General features: G+C 40.4%; 1 protein-coding gene across 1 annotated transcript in view; it reads right to left on the bottom strand.

Annotated features, from left to right (window-relative positions):
• The window catches only part of LOC138259736 (sodium/hydrogen exchanger 2-like), a 503,208-nt gene that overhangs the window by 63,379 nt on the left and 426,570 nt on the right, over positions 1–13,259 (bottom strand). Inside the window, exon 8 of the mRNA XM_069207631.1 lies at positions 8,306–8,470. Within this exon, the coding sequence (XP_069063732.1) occupies positions 8,306–8,470 (165 nt within the window). The remainder of the gene's footprint in view (positions 1–8,305; positions 8,471–13,259) is intronic.

Here is a 13,259-nt window from a genome sequence, read left to right as displayed (position 1 = left end):
GGTTGGAAGAGACAGTGGCAGTTTTCACCTCTCGGCAGGACGGGTCCGAGTATTGTAGCAGAGGCCCATCACAGAGTAACACCCTGCTTTCAGAGGAAATGCTTTGTTCTGCCTTCCTGGGCCTGAGCTGCTCAGACCCCAGGAGGGCAGAACCCTGTCTGTGAGGTGGCAGCAGCTGTAGCTGCAGTGTAAGCCTCAGAGAGCTGGTTTGGCAGTTCTGGGGGTCCATAGTGGAGCCCCCAGGACGCATGGAATTGGCTCCCCAATACCAGATTTGAAATGGGGGACAGTTCCATTATCTTAGACATGTTACATGGCCATATTCAGAGTTACCGTTGTGAAGCTACATTTAGGTATTGACCTATATGTAGTGCACGCGTGTAATGGCGTCCCCTCACTCACAAGGTCCCGGGAAATGGCCCTGAACTATGTGGGGGCACCTTTGCTACTGCAAGGGTGCCCTCACACTTAGTAACTTTGCACCTAACCTTCAGCAAGTGAAGGCAAGACATATAGGAGACTTATAAGCTACTTAAGTGCAGTGAAAATGGCTGTGAAATAGTGTGTGCAGTATTTCACACAGGCTGCAGTGGCAGTCCTGTAAAAGGGTTTGTCTGAGCTCCTTATGGGCGGCAAAAGAAATGCTGCAGCCCATAAGGATTTCCTGAAACCCCAATGCCCTGGATACCTAGGTACCACATACTAGGGACTTATAAGGGGGGGGGGGTCCAGTGTGCCAATTGAAATTGGTAAATTAAGTCACTAGCCTACAGTGACAAATTTAAAAGCAGAGAGAGCATAAGACTGAGGTTCTGGTTAGCAAAGCCTCAGTGACACAGTCAAGCACTACTGCCAACACACCCATTAGGCCCCAAACTATGAGCACTGGGGTCCTGGCTAGCAGGATCCCAGTGACACAGTAAAAACACAGACATACACTCACACACAGGCCAAAAGTGGGGGTAACCATGCTAGAAAGAGGCTACTTTCTCACATGGTATGAGTGAGCATATGTGCTTAGAAATCATTTCTAGGTTCAATGCACATTAAGATTCTAATTTGCACAAAGAGAGGGACTGATGGCTTTGTACTACTTTCATTACAAGACACAGGACCTCATTTAGAATTTGGCAGATGAGATCACAAACTGGACGGATATCACTTCACCTTATAGCAAGTGCATTATATCCTGTGATACTTGTAATAAGGTGGAGTGGATATCTGTCACATTTGTCACAGAGTGACCCTCTGCCAAATTCTAAATTAGACACGAAGTTTAAACACAAATGTTTGCTTAATAAATTGAACAAAGCTAAAGAATGGAAACAAAAATAATGCTGGCCACCTAAAACATTGGCCAATAGCCCTGGCTCTGAAGTACACTTCTTTTTAAGTAGATATGTACATGTGATTAGGAAGAAATGAGGGGGTATCAACCATGCAAGAGAGCCAGTGACTGAAGCTGGCTGATTAACTGCTCTATCTTGCATGCTGTATAATGTGGTGGGTGAAAAATTGAGAATAACAGCTGAGAAGACCAATGGATGAAGACAGAAGACCTAAAACCCCTTAAGGTATGTATTTTGTATTTATTTTTTATGGATTTTTTTTAATTTATGAGGCTGGTGAGGCTCTGTGACAGTTTTCAAAAAAATTATAGTACAAGGGTTCTTTATTGGAGGAGTGCTATAATTTACATAACATAAAATCAACATTATTCACTGCCCCGCAGACAAAGGCAAATGTGAACAAAGCACCCCAAATAAAAACAAGTTGTTTACCCAGCATTAAGATTATGAAAGAGATGTTGGTTGCACCTTTAACCATTTTTATGCAAAATAAAATTACTGGACCAAAAAACATGAAAAAGGATAGATTCCGCTATAGTGTGAATGCCTGCAATTTTAAAAGGTGGTCACAAAATTAATCTTTCTTGCCAAACTGCTGGGCAAGCGCAAGATGTGTGGGTAATAATTCATTTTTTGTATTCACTTATTCTGCAGCAGCTGCTTGAAAAGATAAAACCAGGCAAAAAAAGATAGTGCACTTCTGTAAGTAAAACAAGGAATCAAAATCTAAATGTTTTCCACTGGCTTGTTAGAAAAAGACTATAACAATATTCTTGAACTTGCTAGCATCTAAATGCTTGTAGTGTGAAATTAATCCTTTTTATGTATAATGTCAGCATACCATCCTTATATTACCCAAATTAAGCTGTGTGTATGTGGTATTTCTGTAGCGTGAACCTAACAAAAAAGGTAATTAAGTGATATACGGGATCAGACAAGCATAAATTCAACAACTAACAGGAGAAGTAGCTGGCTTGTGGACCCATGATTGATTGGGATGCAGTGTTCTTTTGAAGAGGTGTGCCTTGGATAACAACATTGAGCTGCCCTTACCTCATGTGAAAGTAAGAATACTGTACTCAACCATCTGTTCAATAACAACATACCAGAATATTTTGCATAATATATAGAACATATTGGAGGTAACTGAATTGGTTAAACAACTTTCAACAAGCACTGTGCTTAACCCAAGCAAATAACTTCCATTGTTAGTGGCAATAAGAAGCAGCATAAAAAGAGCCATTGGTCCAAGTAGAGTGTTTTCTGATGCGGATCCAAGAATCATATAGCAAATGCTACTATCTGTCCTGCTATAGGGAAACTTGCCTGAAATGTCGTAAATTAGGGAACTTTGTTAGGGTCTGCAGGAACATACAAAAGGTTGTGTCAAATTAGCCTGACGTGCATGAGATAAAAGGCCAAGAAGATGTCAAAAATGAGAGAAAGATAACACTCTTGATTGAGATGATCTCCTATATACAAAATACAAATTGGTATTGTATCCCTTAACGTCACTGTAAATTCAAGGCCTCCCATCACCATCATATTCAATAAGCTGTACATGCAGGAATGGGCTCATGTTTATTTGTTACTTCCTGTAGCTTTTGAGGGGGAGGAAATCAACATGATGGGGAACTTTAATGATGATTTGGCCTACAAGGATAAAGTAATCCACATAAAGGTATATATGTTGCTGTAACAGGTTACAGCATTGTGTGTTGGAAGGACCAGGTAAAATTTGGGATGGTGCTTATTAGATTTGTTTGGGTGATGGTCCAGAGTTACAAATTGAATCTCTGGGTGAGATTTGGAATAATCATGTCTATCTTTCTAAGATAGGTTTGGGGTGGTTAAAGGTTATGAGCGTATGATTATATTACAAAACAGTGCTATTTATGTGATAGATAATGTTGGCAGTGTGCCTTTGAGTATCAGAGGACAATTGAAAGAGCACCTGGAAAAGCTATTGGTAGATAAAGTTATTGAGGCTGTAGAGTTCTAACAACTGATTCCACCCTGTGCATAGATCTGAGGCCCTTAAACAAACACATTCTGTTGTATTGTTTCCAGCTTCTGAAAATGTAGGAAATGTTGGAACAGCTGGGGGGCAAAGTTTTTTCAGTGATTGATTTAAGAGCCGCTAAGCACCAGGTGAAATCAAGTGAGGACTCACATTCTTTAACTGCATTCAATATTTCATTTGGAGCATTAAGACTCTTGCATATGCCTTTTGGCCTAGCCTTGGCTGTGGCAGTTTTCTAAAGGTCGATGCACCAAGTCTGGGGGAATGAAAAACAGTTTCTGGCTTACTAAAATGATATTTTGATATCTTCAGATTTTGTTCATGAACATTTGCAAATATTGAACAAAGAACATTTTGAGCAAACATAGCATCAGGGTTAATAGGGGATAAAGCAGGTACCTAATAGAACAGGTTTGGAATCTGGGACACAATATTTCTTCTCAAGATATCGAGCCCAAGGACAATATATTGCAGGTAATAGACAAATGTTCCCCACCTTGTGACAAGAGAAGTTGAGGTCCTTTTTAGGCCTATGTTAGTATTACTTATGGTTTGTAGACAATTTACCTGTGCGGACGGAACCTCAGAGGGCGTTTGTGAGATGTGAAACCAAATATGTTTGCAATGAGGAACAAGATTTGACTTTCTCTAATTTGAGAACCTTGATTAAGTCTCAGCACTTCAACCTTTCATAGGTGATGCTCCCTCTATGGTCACAGTTGATGGCAGTCAAATCAAATTATTGATGATTAGGGGAGCACAGGGCTATTTACCTCCAAACTTCCATTGTCTGTGGAAAAGAAATAACAGTACTATAGAGAAGAAGTCATTGGCTTAAGTATGGGCCATAACACTTTTTGCAACTTAGTTGTAGGGTAGGGAGTTTTTATTTGCCATTAATAATAAACCTTTGGTATTTCTGTTGAATGAGAAGGGCAACAACGCAACACCAAGGCTTATTAGACTACTTTCAAAAATGTATGAATACAAATTCAAGGCCAAACATATTGCCAGAGGAAGGAAATGTAAAGCTGACTTCCTGGCTAGGTGCCCGTCAGCACATGATCCTATTTGTGGCAATTTGGAGCATACTTTCAGTGAGGACATTGAACATGTGTCTGGGTTGGTTGATGGTGTGATAGTTGCCGAGAGAGTGATTTTGCAAAACAAATGGAATGGCACTGTTGAGAATGATGAGTGCCATTGTATGCTTGTAAGTTATTGTCCAAGGGTTGCCTAGGGAGAGCTCAGTACCCCCAAGAACGCAACTTCTTTTACAAGTTCAGAGATTAATTAAGGGTGGAAGGAGCGTTGATTATGAGAGGATTTCTTTAAATTCTTCCAGGTCTTTCAAGAAGCAGCTTGGTCCAAATTGCTCAGAGGGGCCTTGTGGTATCTTACAATTTATGAACAAGTCAAATTTTGGAGAACTTTTTAAATTAAACATTTAGCCACTGCGTTACATAGCCTGCAAGCGAGCAACCTAAAGTACTGGATATGTCTTTTGGGCTGTGCAGGAAGCTCTTTTTGAGAGGATATGGAGTTATCATAAGAGTCTGTACTTCATTATATGCGTAGCTCCATTTGTTTTGTTGCATGGAAGGTTTTCTTCCAATGTGTTGTCACCCAATTGGTTTCTGAAAAAAAAACTAAGTGAGAAGTACTATGCATTATGTCCATGAGATACAATTGAGAGTGTCAGCTCAGGAGAAATCTCTGGTATGGCAATTTAAGAAAAGTAATAGATTGTGATGTTCAAGTGAAGGCAAAGTAAGAATTGGGAGTCGCACAGGTGCTGGTAAAGTGTCTCCCAAATTCTTCCCTAGTAAGTCTAATGTGCAACTTTCTCAACATTCTGTGAAGATGGAGACTGGGAAGTGGTGGAGCAAGAGGAGTGTGGCGAAGGTTTAAGGATGGCGATGCTCAGCATGAGAATAATGTGAGACTTAAGTTAGAGTAACCTACTTTTGGAGCTAGTCTTAAGGCTCCATCTCAAAAATTATGTTTCTGGAGCTCCTGTTGTACCTGGTGAGCGCAGAGTGGTTGACAGGTCCATTCTATCCGATGTACATGGAGGACCTGCCTTGAGTGCTGATACCCCTGATGCTGGGAAGGGATGCTCGTAGCCTATCAGGCCTCCACTGGTTGCCCATTCTTTAGAGAGAGTATTTTCGAATTCCACACAAAATTATTCTGGGGCTTTAGCCTCTGATGGCGTTTGGAAGAAAGATATTGGCAGAACCTGAAGGAATTATTGTAAGCCTAAACATTTATATGATTTAAAATTATTTTAAGCCACCATTTAGAGTTTTTAGCTTTCCTCATAACTAAAACTATCAGACATTGTATCACTCCAAGTATGTCTTGAACAAGTAATCATTTGTTTGCGTTTTGAGATTGGATTCCTTGTATTGGTTATACTTCTGTTTTATTGTTATTTACTGTGTTATTTTACATTGTTGTGATTGTTAATTGTTTCTTCCTAGAACCATTTTCTCTTTCGGTTCCAGTTTTTATTTAGTGGGAAGGGAGGTGTGCTGTATGCTGATAGTTGGGATTAAATTCTCAAATGGTATTGCTCTTTTTCAGATATTCTCTATGAAGGTTCCTGGCTGAATGAGTTACTGGCTGGGCCTGGAGGCCCTACTGAGGAAGACATTATGTGCCGTCTGTACTCTTACATTAAAATATTAATCACCCAGTATTTTACCTGCTCGACCTTCTGCTTGCCAGAACATAACATACACTTGATTGAGAAACATGGATACAAACAAGAATGTAGGGTACTTGGAAACTGATGAGGGACAGGGAGACACAAACAGGGACACTGAAGTGATGAAACACAGACATAGGTACTGGGTCATGGATATTAGCAACAGTCACAGACTCTGAGACAGGGAGACATTGCGTCAGGTATGTAAAAACATGGACACTCAGTCAGGCAGAAACATGGACAGATGTTAGGAAAGGAATACCAGGACTATGGAACTTGAGCAGTGACATGGAAATCAAACAAAGTGGGTGGGGAGCAAGTGACTAAGGGCCAGATGTAGGAAACAGTTTGCACGTCGCAAACAGCGAATTTCGCTGTGTGCGACGTGCAAAATGCACTTTGCAATGCACAAAACCTGTTTTGCGATTCGGTAACCTGGTTACCGAATCGCAAAACGGGTTTGCGAGTCGCAATTGCAATGCCAGATTGCTTTGTGACCGCGAACGGGATTGCAAACCAATCGCAGTCTGCACCCATTCGAAATGGGTGGTAACCCATTCGCAAAAGGGGAGGGGTCCCTATGGGACGCCTTCCCCTTTGTGAATGGAACTGGAAACATTTGTTCAGAGCAGGCACTGCTCTGAAAAACTGAAACGAAAATGTTTCATTTTTCGTTTTCGTAATGCATCTCATTTTCCTTTAAGGAAAATGGCCTGCATTACAAAAAAAAATTATTTATTAAAAAGCAGCCACAGACATGGTGGTCTGCTGTCCGCAGCAGGCCACCAACCCTGTGAATGCCGCCACTCGAAAGGGGGTCGCAAATTGAATATTAATGAGGTGGACCTTTCCGACCCCCTTGCGAGTCGCAGATGGTGTCAGGGACACCATCCAACATTCCAATTTGCGACTTGCAAATTCCGAGTCACTCTGACTCGCAATTTGCAAGTCGCAAATTGGAATCTACCTACATCTGGCCCTAAGAGACTTAAAAAGTGACACACAAGCAGCCCAGACTTGAACACAAGGTGGGAAGGCCTAATTTGACATTGAAACAGTCAGTCACATACATTGACACTGGGTTATCAATATCCAAACACATATACAGCTATGACGGCCAAGGCAATGAGGCAAGAAGAGGCTCAATAGTATTGGCAAACAGAGGCACAGGTGCAGAAACATTCAGGCACTTTTAAAATGAATCATGGTCTCCCTGCCAAAAATCTGGGTTCAAACAGCAGATGGCTACTAAGAATTATATATTCTCATATGTCAAGCGCAGAGTTAAAAAATGAAATAGATTTGAGTCTATTAGGACTTTATGTCCCTAGTTTAAATAGCCAGTATGCTTCTGTCCCAGTTGTCTAGGTTGGGTAGTCAGGACTCTGTGACTCATTTCTCCTTCTTGCTCTAATACAGGTTGAGGAAGCAGCAGAAATATTTTCCTCAGGATCCTACACACAAGAAAGGAAGACATAGAGTTTACCTAGCTCGGAGTTTAATGTAAACTGTTTTTTTAAATGATCTCTAAATTAAATGCAGCCTCAACTAGGGAGTGAGGTTGTTCCTGAGGATTAAATTCACCAGGTATTTATCCAGATTAAACTCTAAGCACCAAACACAAGTTTCCATTTTATCTACATTTAGTTTGAGATCATTATAAAACATCCATACAGTCTCACTGTTCAAACAGCTTTTAAAAGCATCTTCAAAACGAGTTTAGTATTATTAGCATATGAAAGAAAAAAAAATCCGTGCTTCCTTTAGAGTTGTACAGAAGCAGTCTTGTAGAGACTGAGCAACGTGGAGGTGAGGTTAGGCCCCAGTAGGACCAAGTAAACAACCGGATAAAGATGGATCAAAACGATTTTAACTCTGTGGCTTCTTATTCTGTCAATATCGAAAGGCAATTCACTGCAGAACGCCAAGGTTACCCTTGACTGCTAGAAACAAGGAAGGAGGGAGAGATGAGACGCATTGTCTAAGGCCACCAAGAGCTGAGGAAGAAATCAAGAAGGACTCTCGCCGCTTGCCCTCCTAGATAACTGCTGTCATTTACCTAAAATTGGAATTACAGTACACCGTAAGCAACTTCTTCCAGAAATATACCCAGCATGCACAAATTCAATGTCCTTCTTGATTAGTTCTTGCATTGCTCATAGACTTTCTCTGCAGTTTTAATTATTTTTCTCCTTCCATTTGTGTAGGAGGCGCACTTACTTTAAAGACATGGTGGAGGGTGCATGAGATAAGTGTCCGGATTCTGCAAGTTCAATTGCATGTTTCTTCTCAAGTTTCTGATACAGGAGCACAATGCTGGAGCTTGGCTGGCTGTGATCATTGAGAAGAATCTTTTGCAGGTATTTAGTGTTGAAATACTCATATCTGCAAGGAGACAAAGTGAACAGACACTTGAAGTTTAAATGAAACTTTTCAGCCAAGTATAGTTGACAAGATTTGGGATTTAGAACAAGTTATTTTATTCACAGAGAACGACATTTTTACTTAAAAAGACAGAGTTCAAGAAACACTTAATTCTATGTTTAAAAGCTAGTCTCAATAACGAACTGAAACGTTATAAAGAATTGCACATTAAATTCGTAATGTGATAAGAAAAAGGCACTGTAAAAATATTATTTATAGCTTTTTTTTGCCCGAGGTAATCAGAACTAGCAAATCACTTGCCTTTCAAAACCCACCACAAATTTTTCAAAGATGTCTTGTTAAAATGTGTGTTTCTAAGTCAGTTGGGCACAGTGTTTTCTTTTCAGAAGCATTATTTGCTCTTAACGTTTGTTTAGCATTAGATTTTTTTTACAAAACGTGTTGCAAAATTATCATTACCTAATAATATTATGTTTTTGGGAGAAACCAATCATCCCCTGAATGCACTAAAAACGTTTAAAAACAAAGAAGCTGGTATTATGTGTTAGTGCCTTAATTGTCTAGATAGCAAGCATTTGCAATGCAATAGGTCTCGCATTTGCTTGAGTTAGAGCTATTGGCTTTGTAATTTCATAACTGGACTTTTCTTGCCACATAATTCTAGTGGCCCTATATAAATAAAGCACTCCTATTTACCTTCTTCCTCTAACTGCAGCCAAAAATGAAAATGTTGCCATTTAGCAATCTAATTTAAATCTGCCATGCTAATTGCAATAGAATACCACTTTCACCACCCCACCATCAAAGTTGCTGGCTGGCTAACACAATTTCCCCCCAAGAAGGCACAAGACAGCCACGGAGGAGTAACAAGGGAAATAAACTACAAGGGTCACCTAAACATATCAAGAACAGTTGACACAAGCGAGCCAATTCAAAGCGCCACGGCCGCCATGAGCGTGAAGGAGAGACACAAAAGAAAAAGAAGTTTGCTTGCCGTCAAACGAATCGCCAAATGTGCAATTATCCATGTAATAGGGTAGATGGCCAAAGCAGTAACAAAATAGCCCCAAAGAGGAGTTTTGAAAGGCAAGCCTATGAACGAGTGATAGTGATGGGTGTGCGGTGGGCGTGGTTAAAAGCCCACCAATAGATTACAACACATCAGAGCACTTGCGAGCTCGACCTAAAAATGACAATTAAATAATACCATCACAAAATGTGCTGCATTATGAAGCATAATTTGAATTTTCCTGCCACTTAATTTAGTCAGACTTGCCGCATAATTTAGCCCTCTCCTGTCGCATAATTCCAGTGGCGCTGATACAAACACACACACAGATTCTCAAGTGTAATATTCTAGTTATTAACATTGTTGAGAGTGGGGAGGGGCCATGACTCATGAAAGGAAGAGCCTTGAATGAGTCATGAAGCCCCTCCACTTCCTTAAGAGCCCTCTGCATAGCTGCATGTTTGGTTTATGCCATGCTCTTTTGTTAGTGCGCAGCAGTTATAAACAATGTCATGCATCCTTATCCACAGCTAAAGAGGGTAAATTCATGTAGTGACATAAAATCACAATAAATAACGAAGCTTTGTTTGCAAGGCCCCAGCTGTTTTCTGCTGTAGTTGATTATAGATCGTAATCTGTGAGACAATCACCATTGTTTTCTCAAATGAGTCATACCGTACTCTGACAAGAAAGAGGAATGATTGATTGAATGAATGAGATTGAGAGGCCAACATCTGTTCCAAAGACGTGTCCTGGTGCTGTAGAAGACAAATGGAAACCAGTACTAAAACCTAAAAATGAACAAGTGAAAAATAAACAAGTTTTTCTGAATTTTTAAGAAAGTGCTTGATCGTGTGTGGTGCGTAAACTCAACTGGAGAAGGTTCCATGCTTTGGCTGCCAGAATTTAGAAGTGGAGACCTCCTTTCCTGGAGTGTCTACACCTTGGGATGCAAAACAATAGGTATCAGAAGAACTTAATTTCCTGACTGGTAGGTAATGAAGTTAATGTTCTAGAGTAAGATATACTGTGTGAGTTTTGCACTTTATTGATAAATGAGTGAGGTGTGTGTATTAGTACACTTGTTTTATTTGGACACATTTATTTTCACTGGCATGGCAGGTATGCATATAAATATATCTAATATCCATAACTATTTTCAATACAACCTCTTACCTAACCATGCAATTATTTTGGCTTTGTTTGCTTTTTTGTTACGTTGAAATATATATTGCCATTTTTATTAAAGGTTATAGAAGCGCCAACAAGCTGTGTAATGTGGTCTACAAATATTGCCTTTTACAGTGCATTGACTCGAATGTTCATCAATCTGAAGCCCTATAATTTAACCAATATAACTAATGTAAAGCAGTTTAGATTTAGGAGGCTGTTTTATAATATGCTATAACCCCCAAACTCTAGTTCTTAGTAGCAACAGGTTGGATAAACATATGAAGACCTTTTATCAAAGCTCTAGCGACCTCACTTCCTGGTACATCACTGAGGTCGAAGGGTGAGTGATGGAACTTCTGCTTTAGCTATCATTTTCATAAAATTATTAAATTGCCTTAATTACTGAAGGAGGAACACAGAGGAGGAGCTGATATGAAAAGGCACCACAATAAAGCAGAGTTAATGTTGGTTACTCAAAGTGACTATTTTGCTTGGACCAGTTTATCTTAAAGTAAGTATTTTTATCATGATGGTGCATTCTATTCTAAAATGAAAATCCTAATATGTCCAGGAAAGCTATAATTGCTTACTGCAGCAGCTTCTGAAGAAACTTAAACCTCGCACATGGTTCTGTCTACAGTAGCAAATTGACCTCCTGTGGGAAAAAGTTAGTTAATTTTATATGTTTTCTCCTAAACACTTTCAGTGTAACCTCGAAGATTTGAAAGAAGAACTAAAGTAAAACCTAAAGCATATGTTAATTGAACGGGAATATGGACCCGAACTATAAACAAGTCTTTCAGAATTAGAAACAAGGCTGTAAAATGTTTGACGTGTCCTGCGCTGAATGAAACCTATGTGTTGGCTTAAAGTGACAGGGTGGCCTCCAGACTTGCATGTGATTTACGGGGAAGTATTTATGACATGAAAAAAATACCAACTTTACCCGAAATCGCTCTTTGAACAGACAGCTTTATAGGTATGCATCGCGTCTGCACGGCATAGAAGGGAAATCACATTATTGCCTACTTTAAACAAGTAAACCGTCACTTAATTGGGCCGAGTTTGCGCTACTTAAAATTAGAAAACAAAAAGAACTAGTACCTTGATCGCAGTGAGCGGGGCGGAGGAAGACTAATTAAATTAATCTGTTCTTCGGCTATGCTCCACACAGCGACAAAGAAGTGACGGCATGCCATGGACTGCCGAATTAGAAGGCAGCAAACAATAGTCTTAATGGTAGTAGCAAATTTTAAGTGATGGGCGGGCTAAAAGCCCCTTTTTGTAGAGTTCTTTTTTTCCTAAGATACAATAGATCGTCGCCATAGCGACAGCGCATGCGCGCTGCCTGCAGGCTTGACCTAAAAATAGTAAAACATCCATGAGAAGAGAAAAAAAAAGACAACCGTGCATAGCAGCACATCGTGCTGTTTCTAGGGCTTACTTGCTAGCAGAGCTGTCTGTTGAATCAGGTGCATACAATATACCAGGGCCAGCTTTAGGGCAGTGTGAGCAGTGCAACCGCACTGGGTGCTCACCTGCATTGGGGACGCTGACCTCAGGGGGGTGTTTCACAATAACTTATGAAACATGTGATTTAAAAGCAACTACTGAAAAGTTTCTTATTCGTCCAGCCTTCGGGAAACAATTAAAATGTCAAGATACGGCTTGTCAATAATGTTCCTGCTAGGGAGAGAGATGGGAGTTTTGTCTAGCAGCATCTTTGACACACCATAAAGTAGCATAGATGGTTAATGTACCTGCTGCAAAGAACAGAACTATATTTTATGTGGATAGCTGAGTAGATTAGTAAAGCCAGCCTTTACAAGTGCTTTAAAACAAATACATGTATGTGAAAGGGGGCTATAGAGAGATGAGGGACACAGTTGCCAGTTTAGTGAATACAAGGAGGTGGTCTTGAGGTAAAGGGTGCCAAAAAAGACTGTCACACAGGGTGCCACAAGCACTTAAGCTGGCCCAGAAATATACATAGACTGGGCTTTGGGTTAGCACTCTTTAACCATTAGTCTATGTGGGCCAGCCTCTTTCATCCATTGGCTTGTGACATTAATAATCATATCATAGATTAGCCCTTTTGACTATTTCCATATAATTTTGCCTCTCATGGACTTGTTCCATTTCAGTTCAAGAGGAACTATATTACTACAATTAATTTAAAAACCAGAATATTACATGCTCAACAGCCTCCCATCACGTTTCAGGGGAGAGCACTGTGCACTCCCCTCAGTGCGCATGTGTGTTTGGCTGGCCTGCTCTGGAGAGAGCAGGCACAGGCTTCCAGTCTGTCTGGGAGTGCCCTGGCTGGGCGCTCTGGCCAACCTTAATGCTGTTTTCATGCAGCATTAGGATTGGCTGAGTCAGCAGGTTGGGATCCTTTGCCTGCCTGCAGTGACCAGGAAAGAGGACCGGCGCGGCGGCAGAGCAGGTACGTTTTTATTTATTTTTTCATGTAAATAAAATGTTTGTACCCCCTCATGTGCTACCCTGCCCTTGTACATCACAGCGAACCATGACTGGGCATGCAGCTACCCACATGAGTAAGCCCTTTCCTATTCTGAAACTGCACTCCTATAGCTAAAACAGCCA

Source organism: Pleurodeles waltl, chromosome 2_1 (genome assembly GCF_031143425.1).
Source record: "Pleurodeles waltl isolate 20211129_DDA chromosome 2_1, aPleWal1.hap1.20221129, whole genome shotgun sequence".
NCBI lineage: Eukaryota > Metazoa > Chordata > Amphibia > Caudata > Salamandridae > Pleurodeles > Pleurodeles waltl.
The sequence above is the reverse complement of the archived record's forward strand: the minus strand, read 5'-3'. Positions and strand labels throughout refer to the sequence as shown.